Source organism: Patella vulgata, chromosome 1 (assembly GCF_932274485.2).
Source record: "Patella vulgata chromosome 1, xgPatVulg1.2, whole genome shotgun sequence".
Taxonomy (NCBI): domain Eukaryota; kingdom Metazoa; phylum Mollusca; class Gastropoda; family Patellidae; genus Patella; species Patella vulgata.
Window position 1 is genome coordinate 24752150 of NC_065879.2, and position 17652 is coordinate 24769801.

A 17652-nucleotide genomic window follows, 5' to 3' on the forward strand; every position below is an offset into this window, starting at 1 on the left:
ATCATATTTGAAACTTTTAACAGGAAGTAAACGAAAGAATACATGTGCGCATGTGCTTATGTCAAGTCTAAAAATGGCAGGTGGCCAGTCGACGCACCCAAATGGTCCAATTCCCTTGGGAAAAGATGGTACCGACAACGATATAGAATGGTCTGCTATATCAATGACTCATGTAGAATATCCTAAAGGTACAATGCATATTGCACAATGTATGTAAACAAAGCTGGAGGTGATATATAAAACATGACACGTGCAAGCCTTTTTTTCTGTATTATTATGATGAATGAATGGAATGAAGTGCCAACTTCACATAAATTTGATCAATGGTTTATCAAGCTTCTTGCCACTAGCTAGCTTTTAGACAGAAATTTGAAGTGGAGTATATTTTTATGTATATTCATATTTTTTACAGTTAATAATTTCAAAAAAAGAATTATAGTCTGAAATCTAAATTCCCATTCATTGTCATTACTATTATTACTGTCTGAACCATCATAAATTTTAAAAAGATTTCTTGAATCATAAATAAACTACTTAACTTTGGTTATTATAAACTTACCTGTGTGTTTCACATTACCTCCCGTTAAATAAAATCCCAGCGAATAAAAAAGTTCTCTCTTGTAAAACTCATCACAAACATGGACATCGAGATATACGAAAATGGAAGCTATAGATCATTTCGTACGGCAATTCAAATTTAGTGTTTGAATAAGCTATTGCTCTCGGGCCCAGTAATGAGTTTGGCTGTTTACAAACATAAATACACCAGTAGTCTGATATTTTGTTTCCGTCTGGTATTAATTATTTGGTTAGAGAGTTGGGTGGGATTATTTCTTTTGAACACTGGTGCAGAACAAAAAGAACGACATTCATTTTATGGTCCTTAATTCTCACCCTTGAATATCTTTAATATATCCTGATGAACTGAAGCAGTCCTGTCAGTTTGCTGTAGCCGAGGTAAATCCTTAAATGCCGATGTATTTTAAATTTACCTCGGCAAAATTAATAGCCAAGGCTTTTAATAGCCAAAGGCTATTGAATCATTGAATAGGTATATAACCTGGGTTTGTTTTATTATAGATTCCAAAAATTATTATAAACAAATCATACTGCCCATCGGTTTAATTATTGAGAGATAGGTCCATGTCTATCTATTTCTCTTCGTATATTATTTCCGTTGTGCAAAAACTGTTCAGAATTTTATAAAAGTGCGTCTCGGTAACACAATTAATTTCCGAAAATCCTATCATCGTTTCTATGTGCAAGCAAATCATAGAAATAAAATTGAACCATATGTTAGTCCCGAAATGACCTAGTTTGTGTCAAGTGGACGTTAAACCCCATTTCTCGATCGCTCTCGCCATCTTCGTTTTGAAATCCACAGGGCAATGTATCCATACGATTATACTGTCAGTTATTAACTAAATATTAATCACAAGTACAACTCCATTTTGAAATCCATGGAGAATTGAATTTTCTGATGGCATTTCGTAGATCGTGATCATACCTCAGCCAATCAACACTTTGAATTCTATTACTGTAAAAGGTACCATGCCATATGAATTTTCTGATGGCATTTCGTAGATCATGATCATACCTCAGCCAATCAACGATTAGAAATCTATTACTGTAAAAGGTACAATGCCATATGATTTATGATTTATTATATGCTACACAGATGCAGTGAAATTGGTTAAATTTAGCGAGAAACTTGCACAAGTTTTTCCCACGGTCTGCATAATTAACACATAAGACCCAATAATACTATAACCGCTAGGTTCTTCAATAACTAATAAGTCTGGAATGGTTCTTCAATCTTTTAATTACTGGAACTTATCTCTTACAAATGACAATAATTCAATACATACAATGTACACTTACAGCACAGTGGAAGACCGACGTAGCTGCTACTAAGTCGGGTGACCTAATGACTTCCTATTGATGTACATTAGTCTTTTTATATTCTAACTATAATTGGATAAGCTCAAGTGTTGACATCAAAACATATACTATACAGGATTATCACTAGAGACATTAACATAAATAAACAATAATGGATTAAATACTTAACTAATTAGCTTCTATCCTGATTTATATTAACCATGAGAAATTAAATACTATCTAAAACTGACTGGTCATTATGCTTGGTCATAATACACGCAATCTGCGATGCCTCTTTTGACAAGTGATTTTTTGTTTTAAATACATTTTTATAAAGAAAATATATGTTGTTTAGACATGCGAATATTTCGATTTCAGTATCTGTCGAATAAACAAAAAAGAAAGTAATTTTAGCAGGAATATTATTAATGATAACAATAATAATGAGGTTTTATATAACGTCTTCTCCATGTTGACACATGCTCAAAACACGTCTAGTAATGGCTCTACTGGTAAAACTGTTGAAACAGGAAAGTCTTTAGTGCAGATTTAAATTGATAAAAAGGCTGATGATTCTTGATCTGTTGTGTAAGTTCATTCCATAAGCTAGGACCAGTTGAACTGAAGGACCTTTATGACTTTAAGTTGTATCTTGGAACAACTAGTGACTCTTTATTTTGAGAGCGAAGTGATCTAGGGTTCTAGTCATATAAGAGTTCAGACAATCATTAAGGAGCTGCATTATTGCAACATTTATACACTAAAATTTACGACGGTTCAGACAGTAGTATAAATTACAATAAGACAAGTTGTGGCTTGTAATGTAAAATTTATTTCATCAGGCTAATAATCAAATGCTTTGATATTGATGTTTCTCTTCAGAATAGGATCAGCACGGGAGTGGATTTTTAAAAATTTACTAAGTTATGTTAGTATCTTGAAAAAGTATCATGTAGGATAACTCTTAGACTCAAATTTTTAAGTCATTAATTTAATAGATTTATATCCTGATTTAGATTAAAAGTTTCTTGTTCAAGCAGTAATTGACATTATTAGAATCTTTTCAATAATTTCCTTGTCTGGAATAGATATGTGTTTGCCCAAATACATATAAGTGACAAGTGTTAGATTCTTTCCCTGACTTCTTTGATTATGGTGATTTTTTTATATGGGTAGAGGATAGTTCAAATTTCTGACTGTTCATAACATTTTGAGACGACTTCTTCCTAATATTCCCTACACTCTATGCTATTTGAATGCTTTATTAATCATTTGCCTTTTGAAATCCCCAACCTGTCTACTACCAATTAAGCCAAAGTTTTGTACAAAACTGAAGAACCTTCATGGATTTGGGAAATCCTTGGCCAAAGTCCCGCTTTGTGCATTGCCCACAAAATAGCCATTAAAAAAGCCATGGGGAAGAATCAGACTTTTAAGACTTTTTTTTGTTGATTGACTACATCGATTCAGAGTGATATAGTCAGGATTTATTTCTAAGGGCTTTGCTGAAAGTGTGACACAATTACTTCCTCTTTGTCTAGTATACAGATAAAATCTCTAAGCTCTTAGATTCTTAGATAAAGCTGTGACATATGTAATTACACCAATCTACTGGTACACATTTACAGCTGGGCAAAGTGTCTTTTTTTTTTTTTAAAAATGGTAATGGGGGGGGTTGGGATGGCCTAGTGGTCTAGAGTGTCACGCTTCGACCTCTAGTTGGCCGGTCACCTCTGGCTTGCGGCTGTGGTTTCGATCCCAGGTGTGAGCGTATGTGGCTTGGAGATAGGGGCGCCTTCTCAACCTCGTGGGTTTACTCTGGGTACTCCGGTTTCCTCCCACAGCAAAGACCCCTGCGCGTGCGCTAAGATCATTAAAATGAACTTGCCTGCGATATCACCTTCGGTGGAAGCGGACGTTAAACGCTAAGAACAACAAGATTCTTAGATAAAGCTGTGACATATGTAATTACACCAATCTACTGGTACACATTTACAGCTGGGCAAAGTGTCTTTTTTTTTTTTTAAAAATGGTAATTAATGCATTATTTCATTGAAATAAGAAAACATTAATGGTTCAAATCATTACATGGATGTCCAAAATGTAATTTGTACCCTGAATGTACCTTTATATTGATAAAGTAGGCTACATGTAATTGTTTATTTAGTTTCACTATAATATTTTGAAAGTAATCTACTTGCAGGTGACTTGATTGGTAAAATGTTAGCTTGGTTCAGTCTTCTACCTGTGTTTATTTTGGTTGGTTTTGTAACATTAATATTATTTAGACGAGAACTTCATACTGTAAGTATTTTGCTACTTAGGCCTGTGTGAGCCTGTTTAAATTGCAAGTTTTGAAAAAATGTCTAGACCAACCAAACCAATTGGTGTCCAACTGATGTTAAATATTTGGCATACATGCACATGCATGACAGTCGGAGATATCAGTGGTTTTAAACCGCCTGTCGGCAAAATCACTACGTAGTAGTTCAATGATTTGAAAATATTGCTCTCTTTTTATTGCTCTCTAAACAAGTCACTGATTCAACAGAGGAATTTAACAAATGAGTTAATGACAATCTAGCTATCATTTCAGAGAAGCTCAATATTTAGACATGGTTAGTGCCAGTGGGGTTATTTTTTCATATTTTGGAATTTGATTTACATACTTGAACCCAATGTTATCAAAGGATACTCTGGGACTTATCCTCTAATTTTATATTATACATGTATATAGTTCAAGAAATTATTTAGACATGGTTCGGATGTCATTATATAATGAATGTGAAGGCAATAAATCTGGGCTGAAAGAATTTCTGCTTGCTTGCAGAATTATTTTCGCAGCAATGATAAACTAGCCAGAGATATATGTAATCTCCTGCTTATTATTTCAATATTTATTTCTATATCTTTTTCAGATGTGTTATTTATTAGGAATGATAGTAAATGAATTTATAAATTGGGTTTTAAAACATTTAATAAGGGAACCAAGACCTTCTGTACGAGGTAAGCATATAAGCATATTGAGAAACAAAGAGAAGACATGGATAAATATACCGAAAGGAGCTCGACCTTTTTGATTTACAACACAATGAAGTATCGACATAGAATTTTCAAAGAAGGCAGGTTGTTATCCCTCAAAAGAAATCAATACATAAAACTCCATGAAATCAACGGTTTTATTTTTTGGACCCAAACTTGTTGTTTTAAATGACAATTTGTGCATAAATTTTAATATTATTATACCCATCAGTCAATATTGTTGAATTCCCAAATGCTCTTGTAATCCCTTCGCATTTTAAAGATGCTGTGGATTTTATGTGAGTGAAATTAAATGTTTAGAAATATTAACAGACAGATACTTTTTTTTCTGTTTCAGATAAAGAAGGGTTATACTGCGAATATGGCATGCCATCAAGTCATGCACAATTTATGTGGTTTTTTTCTATGTATATAACATTCTTCCTGTATATTAGGTAAGTTGTCCTGATAAATCAGTCGACTACTGACAATATTGTGATAAAGGAGTGATAATAAAATCTAACAACCCCCCCCCCCCCCCAAAAAAAAAAAACCCAGCATTCCAGGCAAATGTGTTTCATTGAATATTATTGAAAATTTTATATGTATTTATAGATTATACCAGTGGTTCTCAACCTTTTTTTGCCAACGGCACACCTTGGAACACATGAAAAAAAAAGAGCACACCTGGCTAAATATACATACAAAATATATTTGAATTTTGCGAAATAAAAACATGGCAAGTCATAGACGACATACAAAAGTAGACACAGACTAGTCATAGACACATAGAATGACTCAAACTAAATAAAGAAAAACACAGCTATGAACTTACTTTGTTGCAGTGTTTCGAATTTCATCAGTTATATAGCTGGCTTCTTTAGTGAAAATTTTTCTTAGTGTGCCGTTCAAAATTTTCTTAGTATGCCGTTTAAAATTTTGTGGTACACTTAGGAAGATCTTGCGGCACACCTGTCACAGGATTACACCATGACACACATTATTGTCCTTCAGATTTCATACCACAGACATGAATCCATGCTACATTATTTGATTGAGTAAACCCATTTATCTAATTTCAACAGTTTTCTATCTTGTTGAATTAAACCATTTGATTGATCTGGGACACAATAGTGATGACATTTTGTGTATAGTATCATTACATCAATAGCTTGACTAAATTCGATCTTTAATATCATTAATCTGTTTATTTTGGGATTGGGTTGGGGGACATCAGTCTCACTGTTGGCTTGTTACTCTTTATAATTCTGTCATTAACATCACATCATCAATGATATGTATATTGTATATTACAGAGTATATAAAAATTATAATTGGTCTGATGATCTATGGAAGTATATTGTTAGTTGTAGTTGTTTTATAATAGCTGGGATAGTTTCATATAGCAGGTATAGTAAATTAACGTTATTTATTTATAAAAAAAAATGACAGAATTTATATTCATCCAGATCACAGGACTAAGGAAATGCGGTTTACCTCCAGGATCACTGTAATTATTTCTGAGTCCGATGAAAAAACATAAGTGTAATATTTCCCTAGGGCTCAGATATGAGAGTCCATGCACAAATATTGGGAGTGAAATATAGAGGGAGACAAAAATAGGCTTTCATATCCACTTGACACAAACTAGGTCATTTCGGGACTAACATATAGTTCAATTTTATTTCAATAATTTGCTTGCGTATAGAGGTCTTTAGCAGTGGGAGGAAACCAGAGGACCCAGAGGAAACCCATGAGGTTGGACAGATAACCGTACACCTTGTCACATACAACCGGGGATTCGAAACTATGCCAGTTGACTCAATAACAGATCTTGTGATGCAGGTGACATTTAGAAGAATTTTAAGTTTGGTGAATCCCAGGCCTTTATTGCAAATGTGTCCATTCCACACATAGTTTAACAGATATTGATTGCAGTTACTTAAAAACAGAATGACTGATTATATTTTCCAGGGTTTATTTAGCTTATCATACAGTTAGTCAAGTTTTGTGGGGAGCAGTTACAGGCCTTATTTTAGGTGCACTGTGGTTTGCTGTTGTTCAGTTTTTATTAACGCCTTTATTTCCATATATAGCATCATGGTGAGCAATTTTTTTTATTTATAAATGCTGGTGTTATCAAAAAAGCTTATACTCACCCTGTTTGTTGATGGTCTACCTCAGTGAAATGGAGTAGCTTATTGATTTTCAACAATTTTCGATAACTTCTGAGTTCCTCCCCCTTGTTACGATTTTTTGTTCGACTTTGGATTATGATTCTATCTGTCTTAAATTTGTATTGGCTGTCTATTTCTCATGAACATTTTACAGACTACATTTACCATCCTATCTTTTTAAAATTTATATTACATTTGTGAGACGAAGTATATTGAATTTCAACAATTTCCTTTAATCCTAGGGTTATAGACTTCATTTCACTTTGTAGAGTCTTAAGGGCAGAAGTTATCGAATCTGTATGAGATTTATATTTTACTAAATCTAGTTAGAACTCTCTAGGCTGCAATTATTAAACTATCTTTTGGGAATTTATATTGGTTGTCTACCCGTCATATTGAAAAGAAGAATCTTATTGATTTCTGATAATAACTTTCAGAGTTATTCCCTGTTGCTACAAAATCTTGTTAGCACTTTAGAAGCTTTAATTCTGATTTTTTTTCAAATTTTTCTTTAGCTTATATCTGTTTTGACAACTTAAGTGCTGGTGTGTGTATGTAAGTGTGGATGTTAGTTTGTTTGGTCTTCATCACTCCTGTCCAAATTATTTATGCTTCAACTGCAACAAATATTATATTATATAGTGTTATACAGGATCATACAGGGATTTCTGTCTGCCTTACAATTGCTTAAGATAACAAAAAATGCCTTTATCTTTCATTTGAAGTATGCAGAATGCATTGTTAAACTGTGTATGTGAATAGCCAGTGTCATATGTAAACAAATAAAACTTATATGGACCTCACATTTTGTTGTCCTGTTATAATTGTTATGGGATATATTTAAAGAATACAAATTATTTACTGGTAATTATCCATCCAGATTTATTTTAATTTTAGATTTTCTTTATGTTACAGTCCTATAGGCGAATTTTTAATGATTCGTGATTCGACATTGATACCCCATGTTTTATGGTTTGAATATACCTCATCCCGTACAGAAGCCAGGTACATCATTTTGTTTTTCATATTTTGCATAATTATGGACTAGTCATTCACTGGGTTGAATGACCAGCAGGGCTGCCAACAACCAGTATCGCAGCGCAATTTGCGATACATATTTTGTCCGTTGCTAATCAAAAATTAAACTCTAAAGTTTTTGATTCGCAGTAACTGCGAATCATTAATATGCCTGTCATTTTGGATATTGACACAAGGATAATCCGCATTTGAAGACTAGAAGGCTTTTTCAACACTTTCAACGTGTATAAAATGTTGAATAAAATTTTATAAACAAAACTGAATTCTCCGAGTGACATTTTCTACTCGAACTACCCAGACACAATTCATTATACGGTACTATATAATACAGGGACATAACTCTATGAATAAGGACTATTAAACCGGAAATAGGGAATCAGGTAGTACCACTCACGTTGCGAGACATCAAGTAATTATATCATATTCATTTTGAAAGAAATAAATCCAGTGTATCCCCCACGTATTGTAAATAAAATATAAAAAAATAAATATATGTTAACGTATTGTAAAATGATAAATCAAAGTAAAAATTCCCGTAAAATATTGCGTGTGTCTAGTTAATCGAAGTGCGCCCGATTTAACAAAAGTAGCAATACACGATAAAAAGCAGACGAAATTGTTTTCTAACGAAGATTTCTAACGTAACATAAAATAACAATTAAAATGATTGGGGCTTCGGAAGTCACTGTTAAGAATTGGCTTTAGACATAAGACCTAACTAAATGTCTACATCACATTCACAAACTGTCACAAGTACTTGTGGCAGTGCTAAAAAAATCTAAGAATAGTAAGAATGGAATCTAATCATATTTGTTATGAACTAAAGTAATATCTTGTTATTTAGGTGTTTTATGTTCAAACTGAAAAACTGCTAATCAATTTTTAAATTTGCTAATCAAATTTGGCAAAAGTGGACTTTTTAATTAGCAGTGCTGCTAATCAACTGTGAAAAATTACCGACAGCCCTGATGACCAGTCTGAACTAGCTTCCAGATTTGTTCTTTCCACGATATGGTTAGATGAGAAGTATTTTAAATTCACAGACGCCCAAATAAATATGATGTTATGAAATTAAACTTTATAAAATCTCTCAAATAGAATATATTTTCTCAAATGTCATCTTCAAAAAGTTGCTCTGATAATAAAATCACTACTACATGCTAGCTATTGAATTTATGAAAATACAGATTATTTTCTTTCCTTGCTAGGATGTTTTACTCAATAGATAAAAGCATAATTACAATCTGAAAGGAATATATATCGTAAGGTTTAAATTATTTGAGCAAATGTATTTAGAGAATGATACCTGTTGTTATATTACAACACAAACTAGGTCATTTTATAATATATCTGAGCTACAAAGAAAGTACTTTGTACAGTCATAGTACAATGGAGAACTTAATAAACAGCGATAATGTTTTGCACTACTGGCGATTCTTTTTGTGAACTGGCGGGAAAAAATCTTAAAATTATAATCGTATTTATCCTGGATTAACCATTATTGAGCGTCAATCATGTGATGGCATACTATAAATTAATCAATGGGTTAAAAATCCAGATCACGTCAATGAGTAATACTAATCGGTTGTCTGGGATTAATGATTAGTTGATTGATAATTGCCAATGATATATATATATATAAAGCCTATCTCAAGTCATTATTTACTCCAAATGATTAATCCAAGCATTGATTATTTGATGTTTAGTTTTGTCTCAATCTGATTAAAATACAGATCAATATTTTGTTTCGAATTTTTATAATTTCGATGGCGTCAGAGGTCATACTAGCGGCTTTTGACCCTATGACATCAGATATTAACTAATCAATCAGCGTTGACGTTTCTAGTGGTTTACCCACAGTTTTGTGCATGGCACGCCAAGAAGTCGCCATAACAGATGGTTTCATTGGCTAGTCCCTCACGCCATCCAGAACGCCTGTTATATAACAACTCTTCCAGATCGTAGTGTAGTACAGACAAATAAAACAAAATTTTGAACTATAAAAAACGAAACGAAATAGGATCTGTGTTTTAATCAGATTGGTTTCATCTTAAAAAAAATGGTAATACATGTACATGTAATTAAGATGGCTGACAGTTTCTTTTGAAGAAAATTAAATATTTTGATAATTGAATTCCGTTTACTGTAGCTTCATATACAGCATGCCTATCGGATATCATTATTTCAAATTATATTATTACCACTGGTCGGAAAATTAAGAAGGAGTTGAATAGTGTCGATTCTTGAGCAAGAAAACAGTTCACTATTTGTATCATATTACCGTCAACAAAATGTTCTAATAGTGAACGACAGATATAATTGTAAGCATCTCTTACAAATATAATTGAAACTTATATCATTCTATCAGGGTACCTGAAAATAACAATAGGCCTATTGTACCCACAACAAATAAATTTATAGAAAATTGGAAATGAGATATGACGTGTAAATACTGAAAATATATTGTACAGTACGGTGGTCAAATAAGACTAAAGTTACCAAAAATAAAATCTTATCTTATTAAATCCATACCGCATGTGCTAATCTATTACGCAAAGACAGATTTTTAAAGTTGTTATATATTGTATTGTATGTATCACTAATTGTGTTATAATAAGCCTAGCTGAGACATAAAATTGTTAGATGTTGTCTTTTTTATCACACATTTTTGACAGATAAAATATTCCAGCTAGCGGAAAAAAATATGAACATTTTTTTATATGAAAATTATCCATTTTGGCGGGTAAAAAATTGAAAGCCAGTGTGAGCCCGGAGTGTATAAGTACATCTTACCGCTACATGAAATTTATGTTGTGTTAATATACAAGAATTTATGTCGATTATTTTGTTTTACAGGAGCAGGCAGCGTAAAGTTACAGCAAGGAAATCCCAATGACGGTGGTACAGATAAATACAGATTATTTTATTATTTTTTATATTTTTTATTTAAATTTGAATATTATTTTCTGTCTATCTTGTAAATATTTATTTGTGTAAAGATATTTTTTACATGAGGATATTTTGTTGTTTTTCTATTTTTTGGGGGCCAGATGTATTAATATTATTGGCCTTAATTGTTAGGATTTGAATTCATTCAGTTACAGATTTCTTTCTTTTGATTAGCTATAGCCAGTAGTATCCTTACAATATTTTGAGTTTTTATGGATAAAACTCCTACATACTAAAAAATGAGTGATAAAATCACAGTTATTTTAGTATTGAAAATGTCTAGGGTTGTCTGTATTAAGGTCTTTGAATTGGACAAAGATCACGCCCATTTTAGGTTAATTTGCAAAAATCATTATTTACCTTCACATGTATTTTCGGTTTTTAGGAATTGAGCTATTTTACCAAAATTTCATATTGTACTTGAAGTTATAAGAATTATTAAATACCAGAATAACACCATGTATTTGAAGTAATACGAATTGTTAAATTTTATAGAATTGGTTAGCTATGTCTCCTTCCCTGTGAAAGAGAATTAAAAAATTTGATAAATATGGAACCGGAAATAAAGTTTTATTGAGTATTTAATAATGTAGTGCTAAAATTAATCATAGTGAATACACAGGGTATATAATTGGTCGAACACCCCAAAACTGAATTCCTCTAATGTCCTGACGGCATCAGTGCATTGAACATGACAATTTGGTTGACAAATAATGCAGCAAATCAGCCACTCACCATAGTCGTCACTTGCATCACTATCCTGGCTGGCGTGCAGAACCCAATTCCATGTCACTTGAATTGAATACCCTCAATTCAAGATTGAGAATAATACTATATTTTGATAAAAGCCATTCTCCAAAAATTTTGTTTTAAATTACTTTGATGACATTCTTCTGAGGTTTTAACATATAAACTCTCTCAGTTTTTGGTTTTTTTTAAAAACCAGTCAAAGCTACAACACAATCTTTAATTATATCAACTATTTGGGTTTCCATTGGGGTTTTTTTTTGGGTTGGGGTTTTATTTTTCATAACTAGTACTACTATAGTGAGAGTCTGTCTTGGTAGTTTCCCCTGTAAGGATCAATGGACTGATCCTAATTTGTCTGTTGTGGGTTAGTACTTTATTTATTAGGTCAAAGTATTTTAATATAGTATTATTTATATCTAAAATAATAACTTATTATACAGGGTTTTCAGGTTTGTTTTGAGGTTAATATGCAATTTTAAATGTGTTCATTTATCTGGTTATTTTAATTTGGTTCAAAGAATTATTTTGCTGATATATACATTACATTACAAATGTATTTTTAGGGGTGATTTGATGGTATCTTTTTGACGAAAAAAAGAGCATATATTTATCAATCCCTCTATCAATAGATGTTTTTTCCACATAATAACATGAAAAATATGTATAGGTCCATGCCTCTCTCAGAATCCAATTTTATAAAGTGGTAATCCCATGCTCCAGATATTCTATAATGGAACTGCCCATAGCAGATTAAAGCACAAAATATTGTTGTATGTATCAGTCTGTATAATGTGTTCTTTATTTTTGGTAATATCACTTTCAGCTAGAAAGGAAATGTGTTTTATTTTAATTATTTCATATACTGTTAGTTAAAGTCTTTTAAGTAAGCACATGTATCTTGGTAGTTGATCTGTTGATTGATAACAAATAATATACTTAAACTATATAAATATTTCATATCTGATTGTATTACCAATGATTGTTTTTTTTGTGATCAATTTTGATTATCAGAGCTCAGAGTGATAGGGCCTCTTTAACTAACGATAAATATGTTCATCTTTACCATTTTTAACAATTGTAAATATATGTTATCAAATATTTAGTGAGTCTGTTTAAAGTGACTATGATGTGTATGAAGATTGCATTCTAGTTTTCATTTCAGTTTGTGTATTTCAAGATATATTTCCTTGACATTCCTAAATACAGAAAAATCCATTGGAAAACATCCAGTTTCACCCAATGAGGTGTAAGCTAAGATAGCAATGTGGTTGATGCTTTATGATAATTAACTTGTTTAATTTATTGTGGGCTTATCCGGCTCTTTACAATTATTCACAGGCGTTGATTTAATCAATTGATGTGTTGAATTGCTATGTGAAGTAGGTGCCTACCTACATTTAAGATATTAGGTCAGCAATTAGCCAATGTTGAGACATAGCTGATTTTCTAAAATTTGTAAACATTATATATCCAAATGAAAGTTTAATACTTAAGAGTTTGTTGTATCACTAATCTAAATAACACATCAGATCAACCATATTCCAAACTTTTTTTTTGACCAGCATCAAAGAGATATAGCTGTTTTAAGTTTACAGGTCTAACAGATGACCCGATTATTTATGAGGGAATATATCTTTAATGCCCAAAACCAGAGTTGTTAATTACCGGCTATAGTTACGAAATTAGTGCAAAGCAAAAGCCTGAAACGAAATGCCATCATAGAAACATTTTTTTTTCATAACCAATAAAATGAAAACATTAATTTCTTAATTAAATTGAGATATATCTAAAAAAAATCATCTTATTATGAAAAGGTCATTAGCCTCTCTCGCCCAGACCATCAATTTGTATCTCGACTAGCAGTTGTAAGTTATGTATTTTGTTAATGGGTAACGGAGGCTAAAGGTTCATTCTAGAATATTTTTATGCTAATTTATATTCGTCATGGTATCTTTCATGGTTGCTCTCCACATGGATGGAATCCTGTAAAGTAGTTTATTCCATATTCTTGTGCTTATGCAAAAATCTTAATACACAATTTCTCTTCTGAAAGGACCAATTATTCTCTTCTTTCTATAATATTTTTTTTAAGGATTTATAGGCATCTATTACCCATAGGCACTTAAAGGGATTAAAATAAAACTTCTTACTACTGCTTGACTAGTATTACTAATAACACAAAGTGTATCACCCGACATATTGTTTTGACTCGTTGAAGATAATTGCTATCATCTCACAATACTCACTAGTTCTAACACTTCCAGTCATTTTTATTGCAAACGAGACTTTATTTGATTATTATACACCTTCCAATGTAATGAAATTGCTCATATTACAGTGTTATTAATTACAAATCAAACTTGAAGCGTTATCACTTGGCTGTTCGTATCTTCAACGGACCGGAAGTACGAAGAAATGAAGTCAATGACGTCGTGTTGGGGAAGCCCTGATTTTTGATTGGTTGAGGCGTGTTACTAAAAACTAAAATTGACCGCGAATTAAGAATCTCAGAACGACAGCTGAATACTCTCATTGGTAGGTAACATACTTAGAAAAATTTAATTGATCAAAAGTAAAATGACTTTATAAAGGTGATATCTATAATTAAACGATTTATTTCTGCAACTTGCATAGGCGGAAAAGTGTTGGGGGGGGGGGGGCATATCTCTCGAGTAGACAGGTAAAGTGATAAAAAAATTTTGGGAAAAAATATTTTGCCTTTTAGTCGGCAAAAATGAACTGCCCGAGATAAAGAAATAAACCAGACATCTCGGGTTTCGGCCGATATCTGCAATAATAGATTTTTCGAGCATCGATCATTATTTGTTCCATGAATTTTTCAGAAACCGTTATTTTCTTAAATTGACTAATAAATTTAAAATATATACATTAGTGTGTAAAAAAAAAAAAACGGTGTCTAGTGCCACTCTAAAACTTCAAAGGCCTGACATTTTTCATTTTAACCCGACAAACATGCGTGTTTGTGTTTAGGTGCAGTCTGGATCACCGAGTCCGTAGGCACATTTCGAGTAACAGATAGGTTAATGAAGGAACTGGGTGATACAGACTGCTACAAACAAAAGCAAAAGGGAATTCCTTTGAACTCATAATTTTCGTCTTACTTACGGTCCAAGTGATAACGCTCCAAGTTTGATTTGTAATTAATAACGCTGTTAAATGACAAATTTAATTACATTGGAAAGTGTATAATGATCAAAGAAAGTCTCGTTGACAATAAAAATGACGGGAAGTGTTAGAACTAGTGAATATTATGAGATGATAACAGGCGTAATATCTTCAACGATTAAAAACAATATGGTGGGTGATACACTTTGTGTTATTAGTAATACTAGTCAAGCAGTAGTAAGAAGTTTTATTTTAATCCCTTCGAGTGCCTGTGGATTCGAACTTTCTGCACGTTCTCATTAGACTGGTGGATTTATGTAATTGATGTTTGAATAATATATCAATGTTTCATGTAACACGTATATATAAATATATAATTGAGCTCATGACTAGGCCGAAATAACGAAGAAGACCAACTACACGTACATCTAATCTACATTTTGAAGTCTATAAAATTAAATCAACACCTAATCAAAATAAATCATTTGATGGCGATATAGTCAAATCATTGATTTGTTACTCTTAACAAAATGAGACAAATTCTACCGTCTGTATGGAAATAAGAGTTTAGACAAACTTAGCTCACACGTGGTCCTTAGAAATAAAATACAGATGTGACTTCACCCTTTGTTGGCGTACTATTATTTCAAATAATGGTACGGGCAACGTGCGAATGGTACATTATTTATATAGATGGAATATTGGACTCAAGTGACGATTTCATTAAATAGTGTCTGTATTTAAGTTGATTAATGGTCTTGCCCAAGACATTGCGTAATATATCTATATTACGCGAGGACGATCATAATGCCGGATTTACACTGTCGACTTTTTTAAATTCAAAATTTTGAAATCTGATTCAAATCCCTGATTTGATCTACATAGAATTTGGTGGTGTGTTGGAAATCATGATCGCATTTGATGATGGGTATCTGCTGACACAACTTCGGCGTTTAGATTCTCTAGTTTTACTCAGCAAATCGCGAAAGTTCATTATCGTAAATATTTACCAGCAAAAATATCGACAGTGTAAACATAGCATTCTATAGATGCGACTTTAAAGATTGCATGTCATGTAGCTTTAACTAGTATTAGTAGTTCTCTGTTAATTTTTTATACGAAATATAGAGTTTATAACAAGGTGAAATTGGAACTTGGTGTTGTTAATACTTTTTAACCCACAAGGAATGCGACTATTGATTTTGAACGATAACACCCTTTAAACAACAAAGGCATAACATACGAGGGGTGTCCAAAACGTTTCCGACCTCATCATGAACGGATCGGTGAACCAATCTGCTCATGTTGCTAGAAAAGTATCTCAGCATGCATAAAATAAATCCCACATGCTATAATTTCCTATATATATAGCTGTCAATTTCAAACAGCATGATCCTCTCTCATTTGCTCTCAAAATGGAGAAAGGCGAATGCAGATCCGTGATTAAGCATTTGAAAAAAAAGGTTACGCCAAAGCAAATTCATGATGACCTGTCACTAACATCAGGTGACAGTGCTCCTTCGTATAATACACTAAAGGCGAACCACGGTCTGCTCGCAATTGTGGAACGTGGAGTGACCACCCAAGATAAATTTGATGCTGTTGTCGACACAATAATGCAGGACAGGTCAGTAACTGTTGAACGGTAAGCTACTGTACATGACAATGGCAAAACATCAGTGACGATGGAACGAATAATGCATGGACATTTGCCCATGAATAAGGTGTCTGTCAGTATGCAGTGAAAGTACCTGGCGTCACCAACGCCCCAAAACATTCAAAAGGGCGTCTTCTAGGGGCATAATCATGATAGATTATCTAAAGAAGGGTTCCACCATAAATGATGCATATTACTGAGATGAACTGAATGCCAGGTATAATCCTCAATGATTATATTCATCATCAGAGATGAGTCAGTGGCACAGTTGCAAGATCAAATCTGAGAAAAGTGCAGAGGTAAACTTCGCTGAGATGGCTTGTTGCTCAAGGACAGTGTCACAGTTCACACTGCCCAAGCAGTAGTGAGCACTCGGCAGTACTGTGGCTTCAAGATTCTTTTTTTTACCCTGCTTATTCTTCAAACCTAGCTCCCTCTCGCATTTTCCTCTTTCCACAACTCAAATCTGTCGGGTGACTATTGGTAAGGTATGTTACATGATTGGTCACTTTGCAAACACATTATAGCCTACTACATGTAATATGGAAACGGTGTGTCCATTTTTATAAGAAAAGGCGGAAGGGGGGGGGGGCACCCTGTTTACATCTCGAGACTTTGACGAAATCTGCAGGTCCTAGCCCTTACCCTAACCTCTCCCCCAAATTCTTAAACCTAACCCACAGTCCTTATATCAAAATATTTCGTACGAATTTGAAGATCCAGTATTGTGCAAGACAAGCAAATATATGTGTAAGGAATCATTTGCCAATTTGCTGTACATAGAATGAAGTGTCCTGTCATTTAAATAATTTCTAAGACACACGCAGATGCTTTCCATTCTGCTGGGCTATACAACGTTATATTTTCCATCAGTTGTTACATTCGTAGAACTTATAGGAAAGGCCTATAGTTTGTCTCAAGAAACTTCTGGGATCTAGAGTATATTCCCAAATCCCATTTCCTCACGCGTTCAGCTGCTGTGATAGTACATTCAGGATCCATGGCATTGGCACAAAAAAAGTGGTTACAAAAGCTTATTAAAGGAGATCCTGT

General features: G+C 32.9%; 1 protein-coding gene across 1 annotated transcript; it reads left to right on the forward strand.

Annotated features, from left to right (window-relative positions):
- The first annotated feature begins 66 nt into the window (after nucleotides 1-66).
- Nucleotides 67-16095, forward strand: LOC126828022 (dolichyldiphosphatase 1). Its single transcript, XM_050557607.2, has 8 exons — nucleotides 67-188; nucleotides 4085-4185; nucleotides 4800-4887; nucleotides 5261-5357; nucleotides 6219-6311; nucleotides 6877-7005; nucleotides 7995-8084; nucleotides 10974-16095. Exons 1-8 carry the CDS (start codon nucleotides 74-76, stop codon nucleotides 11011-11013), a joined length of 753 nt encoding a protein of 250 aa, XP_050413564.1. The 5' UTR covers nucleotides 67-73; the 3' UTR covers nucleotides 11014-16095.
- Nucleotides 16096-17652: the final 1557 nt, after the last annotated feature.